The sequence below is a fragment of the Camelus dromedarius genome, chromosome 5 (assembly GCF_036321535.1).
Source record: "Camelus dromedarius isolate mCamDro1 chromosome 5, mCamDro1.pat, whole genome shotgun sequence".
Classification (NCBI taxonomy): Eukaryota; Metazoa; Chordata; class Mammalia; order Artiodactyla; family Camelidae; genus Camelus; species Camelus dromedarius.
The window spans coordinates 16349606-16362482 of NC_087440.1; the positions used below are offsets into that span (position 1 = coordinate 16349606).

General features: G+C 38.9%; 1 protein-coding gene across 5 annotated transcripts in view; it reads left to right on the forward strand.

Moving 5' to 3' along the window:
* Nucleotides 1-12877, forward strand: part of CEP152 (centrosomal protein 152) — an 86079-nt gene that overhangs the window by 51474 nt on the left and 21728 nt on the right. For 2 of the 5 annotated variants that reach the window (XM_031453093.2, XM_031453094.2), the window contains exons 16-20: nt 567-695; nt 780-915; nt 4981-5166; nt 6737-7018; nt 9279-9410. In XM_031453093.2, coding sequence (XP_031308953.2) covers nt 567-695; nt 780-915; nt 4981-5166; nt 6737-7018; nt 9279-9410 — 865 coding nt within the window. The remainder of the gene's footprint in view (nt 1-566; nt 696-779; nt 916-4980; nt 5167-6736; nt 7019-9278; nt 9411-12877) is intronic. The other 3 variants (XM_010998608.3, XM_031453096.2, XM_064485621.1) reach the window with 2 other exon arrangements.

The window sequence follows — 12877 nt, forward strand, 5'->3', positions numbered from 1 at the left end:
GGAACACATTTTCCATAGAAATAATGTTATATAGTGGGTTGGGTTCTATAGAACCATCAAAACTGTGGTTCATTGAAATAGTATAGCTTAATGGCTTAACTATTTTTTATATAGAAGGAATCTGTGGGAGGAAATATGTCTTCTAAATACGAAATCATAAACTTGGAGACAGACTTTTGGAACATAACTTACGTGTGAGTTGGGTACTTCAGTATTTGTGTTTAATATAGATGACTTGGAGTTTTAGAACCACACCCTCTATTTAATTAGTTTTTTTTTAAATAAACAAAAGTCCTAACGTAGACTATTACCAGTTTGAAGGATTGGAGCATTCTCACATCCCAGGTTTCTAACTTTTCTCTAGACACATTTGAAGAAAGAACATTTTGAAGATTCTCATAGGATCAGCTGTTGAAAGTTAATTATTCCCACTTTTGGTTGGGGACGTCGAATCTGACCTTAACTGTGATTTGCTTTAGAGGGAAGGAGTGTGGAGGCAGGAGAGGTGTTTCCTGTAATCTGGGTACTTACTGCCTTAGATTTCGCTGTCCTCCGTCTGTTTCTAGGTGTGAGAGGACTTACCAGCAGCACCATGAAGCCATGAAAGCCCAGATACGTGAAAGCCTGTTAGCAAAGCATGCTTTGGAGAAACAGCAGCTCTTTGAGGTTTATGAGGGGACTCGCTTGCAACTTAGGTGAGAATGAAAGAGTTTAACTGCTCTTTAAGCTAAACTTAGGTGTTTTTGTGGTCATTTAATTGCTGGTTTTGTGTATCCGAGGTCCGACTTAGATAAGGTGAATAAGGAGATGGCGGCCGTGCAGGAATGTTACCTGGAAGTGTGCAGAGAGAAGGATAATCTAGAAGCGACCCTCAGGAAGACCATGGAGAAGGAGCAGCAGGCTCAGGAGACAAAGGTACAGGACAGGTTCATGTTGTGTTCAGTTCATTTCATTTCTCACTGGAACCAGTACACTCGCTCTCCCGTGGAACAGGGAAGGCATCTGTACTAGCCTCTCGACTTGGGGCTCGTTCACACTCGTACAGCCCACAGAGTACCGTAAATATTGAAATGATAATTGAAGCCCTCTTTGAAAGTGGCATACCCATAGGGGAAAGTGGTTCTTCCTTAGAGATGTATTCTAAGGGACAAAAGAGAGATCTAAAGATAAGCAAGAGTGGACACCAGTCACTTTGAGTCTGAAACCCAGGGATCCTCCCTGTGCGTGTGTTTGTCGGCTTCTCCCATGCTTCTGCACAGCCTTGTGAGCACTGCACAAAGCATCTGCTCGGAGGCGTCTTCCTCTGACCTGCTGCTCTCAGTACCTAAGCATCCTTCTATTCTGGGAAAAGGGCAGGAGTTTGAACTTGGGTGTCATGATAGGGAAGGTGGTGACGTGGAGCTGTGGAGGGGAAGGTCACTGTGAGTGTGACCTCTTTCTGGGGCGCTCTCATTTTCCAGGGGAGCTGGAGGGGCTGCAGTATCCTCTCTCCTCCTGCCTCAGTCCTCCAAGTTGCCCTTGGTGAGTGTCCAGGAGGAAATTCACATGTAAATAGCTGCCCCTCCTCTCTCCTTCCCTGTCCTGGCCCAAGCCTCCTCCAGAAACACATCTGACTCTCCCTTCCACTTTGGACCAGTCTGCAGACCACAATTTGAAAGCCACCTGCGTCCAGATTAGAAAATATTTTTCAAGGCTTGAGCAAATGTTCTATACAGAGGTTTCTGAGTAAGTTATAGTAAAGCTGGCTCTTGCTACCACAGACAAAAAGAATGGTAAACAGCAGGTGGGCAATTCAGTTCATTTAATATTTTGATTATTTTTGAATAGGTTAATAAGGTAAAAAAAATGCCATGTATACATACCATCTAGTGGAAAAAGAACAAAAAGCAGCTGTTTGAGTTAAAGCTGGCAATATAGAAGTTAGAAGGGCTCTTAAATTACCAAGAAATTAAAGATGTATCTCGGTGATGTTTAAAAAAATTAAAATAGGGAGAAGACCCAGTGTGAGTCTTTTCTTTCCTTCCTTCTTCTTAAATATATAAATTGGCAAGAACCTCAGAGCATTCTCTCAAAGAGGTCATTCTTTTCAAAAATATATTTTCTGGTACTTTTAAAAGAATCAATTTGGCTGTAAAGCTGAACCTCATGTAATTAGTCAGTAGTAATTAATGGCTGGCACTGACTGATGCCCTGGCTCATGAATGCTTATACATTGGGGCAAGAGGAGGGGTAAAACTGCTATTTGGCCCTCCCCCCAAAGCTTATAGATTAAAATTGTTTTTTAATTTTTAAATTGTCATACAGTAAAATGGACTCATTTTCATTTGGTGTACAGTTTCATAAATTTTTAACCCAGGTATGAAACAGAACAGTTTCATCAGCCTAAAAAAATCTGCCTTGTGCTCTCCCCTTGTAGTTTATACCCATCCCCCACTTAAAGGGCCAGTGTACTTGAAGCATTAAAAACTTCCTTCCTTTCCTGGGAGTTCTTTAGTTTTCTGTGTAGACTTACGCAGGCCTTTATAAAGCCTGGTAGTCTTCATAAGCCAGTCGGAACAGAACTTCTTTAAGTGTAAGAGACTTTATCTAATCTTTTCATATCCCCTAGAGGTGGGCAAAGAGGTCTATACCAATGTGTTTTCCTAGGAAATGTTTCACACTCACATATGGGAGAATCTTAGTAACCTCAGGCAAGCTAGGGAACTGTAGGGTAGTCCTTCTCTGCAAGATGTAAGCCATTTTCCCTGCAGTTGACCTTCAGGTCAGGAGCTTTACCTGGATACTGAATACATCAGACAGATGACACCAAGAGTCCCAGGATGTATTTTCCTGTTTCATATGTGCTCTTTCTTGAAATACTTGTTGAGTCAGGCTGCAGGTTAAGTACAAGCTCAATTCCAAGTTTAATGTTTTATTAACACAAATTTTCCTCACATGTTAACCTGGCATATTCAGAGAAAGGGAAAAAAAGTCATATACATGGGACCCTTCGGACTGGGTAGTAATCAGTAGAGACTATGAATCTGTAGACAAGGCAAAGATGATTAATATTCCCATTCATAATGCCAGTCCTGCACACACGAAGGCTCATTTATACAGTTATAATCCACATTAAGTCAGTCCTTAAGAGTTTTTTAGCTATCTGAGACATGCAAGCAAGTTTAAATGTTTTAAAACTATCAATATTTGCTTCCCTTTACTGATAAAACCTTTTGAATTAGACATTCCTGAAGGATGTTCAAATGGCAGATCCCCATGGTCAATATACTTACTGCTTTTCTTTAGTGAAGAGAGGGAAACAAGGTTTTCTTCACTGTGGTGCCTCATAAAAATGGCCACACATTCTTGCCATCTCTGAATGTGTGTCCCTTTGCAATGTCACTTTGTAGCTATTCTTAGTAACAGGTGGTCTGTGTCTCATCCCCTGAATCTGACTTTGGCCACATGACTGACTTTGGCTAATGGAACATTAGTAAACATTATGTAAAAAGACAGTTCAAAAGCATTTATGAGTTGGTCCTTGTAAGCTTGATCCTCGTTGGGACCCTGTGACCAAGCACCATGTGAAGGATCTGGGACAACCTTCTGGGTGGTGACACATGTGACCAAATCATTGCCATCTTCCTGGCAGACTTTGAGCGATGCCATCTTAGACCATGTAGCCCCAGTGGCCCGCAGAGATCAGCTGAGTTGGCTTAGACCAGAGCTACCGTCCAGCTGAACCACAGATCATGAGAAATAATAGATGTTGTTTTAAGTCTCTGCACTGGCTGGTTTATTATGTAATAAAGCTAACTGATAGACTCACAGACATACACACAGAAAATTGGTAGCAATTTCCTGCTGTTGATCAAAAGGAAATGCAGATACATATAGAAACAACTCCTGAAGGACAGACAGGCACAGACAAGACAATTTGGAGATTCTGTCTACAGTCACACAAAAATAGTAACAGTGATGTATGATATGACAGTGGACAACTTTCTCAACCACATGGAAGAGACTGTCCTGTAGACTCAGTGCAACTGCAGTCCCCACGACCTGACTGAAGAAATGGATCCCTCAGTCACTGGAGATTTTCCAGACTCATACAACCCTGAACAAACATGGCATGTGCCAGTGGTGGAGAGGACTTGCATGACAGTTAAGAAATAAGCCAGGTCAGCTGTGAACCAGAGAAAAACCCAGACAAACCAGGTAGTCATGAGTCAGAAATAATGCCACAGAGACACAGAGCAAAAGCTCTGTTGCCATGTGGGGATAGGTGTGGGAGATATACCTCCTGGCGTCGCAGTTGGTGGGCTTTGGTGTGTGTCTTCCCGTGGCATCTCGGTGGGACCTCCAGAAAATCGTTTCAAGCAGAAACTCTCATGTATCATTTTGATTTCTGAGGGGGGTTTTATTGAGTTTTCATATCAACTGGGTTCCTGGAATAGAGAATATTGTATGAATAGTTCAGATTCTTAAATTTTACCTGACACTTGACAGTTCTTATTCGATAACACTTTAGCTAGTTTTGATAAGAAATCTTGTTTTTGATACTGAAAAAAATACCAATCTGGATTTACCACAGGATTCATAGCTTTTAGAGTAGAGCAATAAGTTTTGGCTTATCTTGGCATACAGGTCTTTCAGAAATGCAAATCTTTCTGGATTCTGATACCTGATGGGTCCCATGATGGATGGGGTGTCAGTGTAAATGTCAGTTTCATTTTTAAAAAAGCATTTGGTGTTCTGAGAATGTATTTATTGTCTTAGATGCCTTTTCTTTTAATCTAGCCATCTGTAAATTTTTAATCCAAATATTTGAGATGTAAGCAGGTTTTTACAAGACAATTTATTCAACTGATTGAGTTAGCATATGGAAGATCACTTGTCTCTGGTGCTCTTGTCTGTTACATGCATATAACTTTTATCTTATAAATTTGACTTGGAGAATGTTAGTGTTGTATGAGGTATTTATTTGAATTTTGTTTAAAGAGACAGCTTTTGGAGGAAAGAGAAGAATATGTAAGGAAACTGCAGGTGGAATTTGAAGAGAAGTACCAAGATACCCTTGTGATGGAAAAGGACAAGTGGCTGAAAGAACAAGAAAGTGATATTAAACAGCAGGTTGAAAATGAAGTCATGCTAGCCAAAGCTCACTGGGATAAGGAGCAGAAGGAGGTGTGGGTTAAAATTTCTTTGTAGTCACTATATTTAAAAACTGTACTAACTGTTGAGAGACAGCTCTTCCTGAAATGACATTATTTTTAATTGCCAAGTATGTACATTATTACTCATTTTATGAGAATTGGACTATTACTCACACCTCTTGACTCTTCAGCCCAATTCAGGATATAATGAGTTTTGGGGGCTACTTTTTTGATTCCTCAAAATGAAACCATGATCGAATTACGTACTGTGAAATGATTCTGATAACTCTAGATCGATCCATAGTTGACAAATAAATAACCCATGTTGTGGTTTAGAAGAAAGAAGTGATGACTGGGTAGGCTCAGAAGCACAAAACTACCTCTGTTACCTAAGTAGCGAGGGAGATTAGGAAATGCTCATGGTCACCAAGAAAACTAAGAACCAAATTATAATCCTAAAGACTTAGTTGGAAGTGAAATAGATTCGCAAACTTATTTAAACTCAATTTTCTTACCTATAAGGTTGCTATTAATTGGGGGGTGGGGTGTCTACCTCAAGATGAAATAGTAGACCATGGTCCTGTCTCCTGACCTCCCTACTAATCTCTCGTCCCCTCCTCACCCCAAATTGTATTTCTTCAGTCTAGTGCTGGCCTCTGAAATTCTTTCACTGGTCACTTTTTAATATAAAAGTATATATTCTGGAATATCTCTATATAGCTATAAAAAATCTGGATGGCACAAAGCAAATCCCCTATTTTTACATTGTTGCAAGTTGTTTTTCAGTTGGATTTGCTATTAGTTATTTACCAGGGGGTTGAGAGAGACAGCTAATGTTCTTGTGAGAACGTCAGGAAAGCATGAAGTGCCACACAAGATGGCCCTTTCTAGTGAAGCAACAAAGCGGGGGGCTGTTTTAGCCAGGGAAGCAGTCTGAGAACTCTGGATACCCAGGAGGCGGCAAACAGGAAAAGGGAAAAGCAAATTTTGCTGTTTCCCAGTTTTGCCCCGGACTGATTGTGTTTGGATCTATCCTATGACACTGTTGAAAGTAGAATCGTTAAGACGTTCTTCCAATAATGTCCTCCTCTTGAATGCACAGTTGACGCAGTAGAATTTAGTATCACAACAAACAAGATTCTAATGTGTTTGAAGAAGTAAAACTGTTTTTTAGATTGTTCAATTACAGGTTCATTAGTTATACTTAACCAGTGTCTACTTTATGGAAAGCCTGGTATTGATGGAAAAACACATTAATAGCAGATGTTTTCTTTTTTTTTTTTAATCATGCCATCTTTGTAGTCAAAGCTGTCAAAGCTTCCAGAAAGGTGCATCTTGAGAGCAAGGTGGACTGACCTTAACACAATATACTTAAATCTTCCACGAGACTTATGTTATGTAAATAAGGTCAAAGAGTAACTGTCAGGAGTTCCTTGAGAATATATTCTCATTGACTAAATTTCTAAACCTCACATCATTACTACAACAATGTCTAGATGGTTTTCAAACACTGCTGTGGTTGCTTTTTTGGCTAGCGATTAATTCTAGTTTTCTCTTATTTGAATATTTTTCTTTGCATATGATTTTTCTTCTGAAAACAGATCAAACAAGAACTTATTCAACAGCTTGAAAAGGAGTGGCAGTCTAAGCTGGATCAAACTATAAAGGCAGCGAAAAAGAAGACCTCAGATTGTTGCAGCCAAACTGACCAAGAAACCACCATTGATGTTATTTCCAAGAAAGAGATGGCAGTCATGATAGAAGAGCAGAAGCGAAAGATCCAGCAAAACTTAGAGCAGGAGAAGGAAATAGCTATCAAGGGGGGCTTGAAGAAGCTTGAGGTTGAATTGGAGCTCAAATACTGTGAAAATATTGCCAAACAGGTAATAGGCAGATTTACTCCGGGACAGTTATTGGAACTGCCTGTCTGTTAATGAAAACTTGTGAAGTACTCCTGTTAAACTTGCTCATAACTTTATACTTAAAAACACAGTGCATCCTAGTGTAGGATAACAATCTTTTTTGGGAGGTGGGGGGAGGTAATTAGGCTTGCTTGCTTGCTCATTCATTCATTCAGTCATTCATTTATTTGTAGTGGAGATGCTGGGGATTGAACCCACGTAGGCATGCGTTCTACCACTGGGCTATATACTCTTTCCCCCAGATAACAATCTTACGTTGTCCTAAAACTTTCTGCATTCTGTTTCTGTCACAAAGCTGTCATCTCTCAGTTTTTCTATATATTCTTTCAGTTTACAAAATGGTTGCTCCTCTGAGGCCAAAGCATTGAGATGCCTGAGGTTAAAGATGATGGTTTTACATCTGAGTAAAGCCCAACTTAATTATGCATCTCTCATATCTAACTTTATAGAAAATATTCCACTGAAGTAGTTCTAGATAAGTGAGCTTAAGGTGAACAAGGTATTTAACAGTATTTGTGTGGAGACCTGAGGGTTGAATCTGCAAGCATGCCCCTTAAATGGAACTTTGTAAGTCTTGTCCACTGCCAAAAAGCGGTGCCATCACCTCCCCTTGGAAGCATTCAAACAGCTGGCTTGCTTGTAACTGGGGCGTGTTACTGGGTTTTAAGAAATGTCATGCAGAGAAAAGTGTAGCTTAGTGTCTACAGGATAAAGATGAATTATTTGTTTTACCGATACTATGTATTGCAGCAGTTCTTGAATTTTTTTGTTCTCAGGGTGCCTTTACAGTTTTAAAGATTGAAGACTTGAAGGAGTTTTGTTGTTGTTATTGTTGTTTGTATGTCTATTTACTGGAAAAAATCTAAGAAGTTAGAAAAGCAAGAATCTTCAAGCACACTTGCTATTGGCTGTCAGAGCAGAGACATGTCACATGGCATGTAGCCTCTGGAAAAACTACTATTTACATGAAAGAATGGGAGTGAAAATGACAGCTATGGTCTGAATATTATTTTGAAAATAGTTTGACCTCACAGACCACCTGACAGGGTTTCTAGCCCTCAGAGTTCCCCAGACATTAGTGTAGTATTATTATTGTGTGGCTGTTATCTTAGACCTATTACTTATTATAAAGTCTTAAGATAATACCTGAAGTTTTAAAAATTATACTCTGCTTTTGATAAATACTTGAAATTCTGCCTATTTAAGTTCTACATGATTTTACAAGGAATCCTTAAAGTATGGAAGCATAGGCAAATAGATGTAATTGTATCAAGGACATTTTCAGTCAGTTAAAATAATTTTCTGAACTGTTTAAGGTTTGAACAGAGTTAAGAAAACGTTCTATAGACAAAGACATGTTTTAAGGGTGCTGCTTTGGTATTTATACAATTACAGATCTTGTGAAGAAAAACAAATAGCATGATAGAGTAGAAAGGACATGTCCGTAATAACTTCTAAAGGAATATAAATTTTGATGGGAGCTTTATCTTTTCCCCATATTTTTAACTCCCTGGAATTTACCTATCAATGTATTGAGCATTTTAGTGAGAAATTCAGCCCCTTACATCAACTCTGCTTTGGGGTATATGTATGTGTATCTGTATATTTCAAACAAGGAAATATGGAAAGATTACTTAATAAGTGATCTGTGGTAACCTGTAACAGATTTTTAACCAGTAAATTTATTAAGTCTTAATTTTTTGCCTGAATTGATGTATCTCCCTCATTCTACAGTCACTAACTCCTCGACAGCAGGGAAATTTGCTAGGTATGAGGTTCTAAACCATGTCGGTGCACGTGTGCATGTGTTTATATGTGGGGCAGGGGGACCGAGGAGGTGGCGGGTATAGTGATTAGACAGCATCTGACAGCAAGCTGCCTTCCTACATGTCCTCTCCTTTTTCCCTAAGATAAATAGGAGTTTGTTGAAAATGACAATTGGTATTGTGTGTAAAGCTTTCTAATAATAGTAGTGGCCATCAAACGTGTATGGATTTCTACTTCCTGCGTTGGCTTTTGCATGGGACAGTATGGGAAGTTCAGAACAGAAGGATTAGAGTCTACAGTTTGGGATGAGGTGGGGTGCTGGACGTCAGTGTAATCCATGTAATGCAATACAGTGTAAAATACACATGAAATCATAGTGGCTATTTGCAAATGGGATCTTTCTGAAATTTTATACCTTACTTTCCCTCTTTCTCTTGCAATCACTATCCTGCAGGTAGAAACGGCTGTGCAAAATGCTCGCCACCGATGGCTGGAGGAGCTGCCCGAGCTTGCAGAGTATAAGGCACTTGTAAGAGCAGAGCAGAAGAAGTGGGAAGAGCTGCAAGAGCAGTCTGTGGCCAGACGGGTAAGAGCCCTGCTGGAAAGAGGCTTCGGGAGGGCCGCATCTCGGCCCCGGGGACGCGTGCCTGCTCACAGCCTTGTGGAAGGGTGAGGTGTGATGGTGCACGCTGAGCCTTAGCTCGGGGTCTGACCAGTGGCGTCTGCTCTCATCTCATCAAATGGTTGAGGGAAAGAGGATGTATTTCAGCGTCTTGAAACTCTCAGAATCTGGAAGATAAACTTACCCGTGGAACTGAATCCTGTTCTGTCTTGCCCTATTTTTAGGAGAAATTGAGAACAATTAGCTGTACAGTATCCTTTCACATGCTTGACAGTTGTTTTCTGTCCTATGTCAGTAGTCTTGTATTTTTTTGGGTAAATAACGAGCTCTCTTTCCTAGAGATGTCATGTTCCTTGACTAGAAACATCAGATATTATAACCATTTGTTTTCTCCTAACTTCATTTATTAGTGTAGACCAATTCTAATCACAATGCCAATAAACTGAACATAGTTTTGAAATTTGACACGATAATTCTAAGATTTATTTGGAAAAATGAAAGGACTGGAAACTTTTTCAATGTTCTGGAAAAGAAATAGTAGTCCAGCACTAACACTTAATAGAATATGTTTGAAAACAATAATTCAGACAGTATTGTGCCACAAAAATAGAATTCTTTTTCATTTAGTGCTGTACAGACTTCAGAGATAGTCCCAACTGTGAAAAAAAGCTTAATAAGTTGTTTCAAAACAAGGGAATGAGGAATTATCCCATAATAGTCTTATGACAGCCAAATAGCACTTTGGAAGAGTTGTTTTCCTACCCTATGCAGCACAATAAACTCTACGTTGATTCAGAAGTTAAACATTTTAAAATGAAAGTGTAGGGAAATCAGAAGAAATAGAATATCTCAGATTTGTATTGTAATAATTATGAGGCAACAGGCATAATAGCGAAGATAGGTAAAAATGATAGGATAAAATACATACAGACATTAAAACTTTTTTTGTTTTTGTGATAAACAAAAGTGAGGGGATAATAAAAATAAGGAAAGTAAATGAATCAAACAGAAACATTAATACTAATATATGATAAGAAAAACAGTACAAATTTATAAGAGGAACAATCTATGAATAGTACATGTTTTATGCTGTATGTATATGTCCTCCCTTGATTGTAATACACAGAATATAATGGCAGCGTTAGGCATATGCTATTCTTCTGTTGTCACAGCCATTTTGGAAAATAATGTGTGTAACAGACATTGTGAGTCAAACGTATTCATAATCTTATTCCACAACTTACGGAAATAATTCAGCATAAGTAAAAAATCTATTTGAACATTTTTCTCAAGTTATGTGGTAGTTCATGGGTGTTCATTACAATATTCTCTCTACTTTCTAGTATGTTGAAATATTTACAAAGGAAATTTAAGAGGGACAGAGGAAGAGGAAACAGTATAATAGTGTGCATGTGTGTCTTAAGGTCAAAAGTTAAGGAGAAGAATAAAGCTGATCTTTCCTTCAGAACACAGAAGTGTTGCTTCTCAAACTTTAGTGGGCATGAGAATCACCTAGAGGGTTTGTTGAAGCAGATTCCTGGACTTTATTCCTAGAGATTCTGATCTGATGGCTCTAGAGTGAGTCCCGAGGATTTGTATTTCTAAGCAGCTCCTGGGTGACTGACACTACTGGTCTCTGGACCACACTTGGGTGTAAGGAGCACTATTCTTGCTGATTATTCAGCCACAAAACATAACTGTTAACATGTTACAAATCCTTCTTCCAAGCCAATGGGGTGAGCAGGAGCCAGTTTCATAGTCTTGGCAGAAGAGTGCTTTAAGGTTAGAGTGATCTATTAAGATCTGTGGAAATTGAACGCCAGCTTCCAGAGTCCAAAAGTAGTCAAGTTGATTCAGCGGTTCCTAAACTTTGCCGCACACTGGAGAAACTTGGGGATCTTTAAAAAAAAAAAAAAAATAGTGTTGCTTGGCTTCCCCCCAGAGTTTTATGTTTTAATTAGTACAGGGGGTGGCCTGGGCATCAGGATTTTTAAAAGCTCCTCAGGTGACTCTAAAGTGCAGCAGCAGCAGGAAACACTGACTCAGTTAATACTGGCAAGTTCTCCTTGTACACCTTTAGTGAGGTTGGGCGGGTCATCCAAAGTCCCTGGGATCTGCCCCCTCCACCCAAGTTACCTGGTAATAGTTTCCAGGCATCTATTGTGACACAACCTCTTTTCCCTAAAGGCACTCTTCAAACATGTTTCACATCACTTCTGAATTATTCTGCTGGTAGCAAAAGAATCCTGCTGTGAATTCCTCTGTAGAGCTCATCTTAAATAGTGGGTTCCTTCAGTAAACTTTAAGTACAGTTCAAAATTTTTGATTTATAACCAGCTATTCGGGAACATTATTGAATAAAGGTATACAACATGTGTCTAAGAATCCTAGAAACAGTTGAAGATGTTTGCTAAAATTATATAATAGCTGAGAATTAAGGAGGCAGACCCCCAATCTCAAAAGCCGGAGCATATACATATGGAACGGGATCATAGCAGTCACCACTAACTAGGCCAAGCCTTTAGAAATGCGCAATTTTTCTTTTAACTTTCGCATCCTTGTGACTTCTTTGAGTTTAGTCACTGAATATTAGAAGAGAAAGGGACTCAAGGTCATCATCCAGTCTGCTTATTATTTAGAAGCAAACTCTACGTGCAAAAGAGAGTAAGTTACTTTTCTAAGTGTGTGCAGCTAAAAGTAACAGTAATTACATAACATTTTTTGAGTCTTATTGTCTGCCAGGCTCTGGACTAAGTCCCCTAAATGAGTTATTTCCTTTAGTCATTTAATCCTTAAAAAAAAGCTGTATCAGGTAGGCATTGTAATTATCTCCATTTTATAGATGAGGAAACTGAGGCTCAAAGAGGTTGAGGAATGGGCTGTGGTCCCACAGCCGGTGGGTTGCCTCCGGAGCCTGTTCTGTTAAGCACCGGCTGCCTCTGCAGTCAAAGGCAGGATTGGAGGCAGAGCTCAGGCTTTTTGATTCCCTATTACTTTTCGGTTATGTACTATTAGTTTCTATGATCTACTAGTCTTGTTAGCCTATTATAAAAGAAAATTGGATTAATGAAAAAAACGACCTTTTCTGTTTGGTACTGTCATTTAATGAACTGTTTTAACCACTAATTTTGCATAAAAATACGATTATGTTTGTCAGTGAGTTATATAGGGGTATGTGTTATGTTTCCTTATGAGGTTGCTTTTGCTTCATATAGATAGATGATTCATTTGTTGGGGTCTTAGATCAAATTTGAGACAACATCTATATAAGAAAAACAAATATGAATTTTTTTCTAAAATAGTTTTGGAGAATTATTTTTTAGTCAATTTAAATTTCTAGTTATGCATACAGAAGCTGATGTTTTATTTTTTAAATAACATAAGACATAATATTAGGTGATTTAAAATAAAGGAAATAGGCGGGGAGGTTA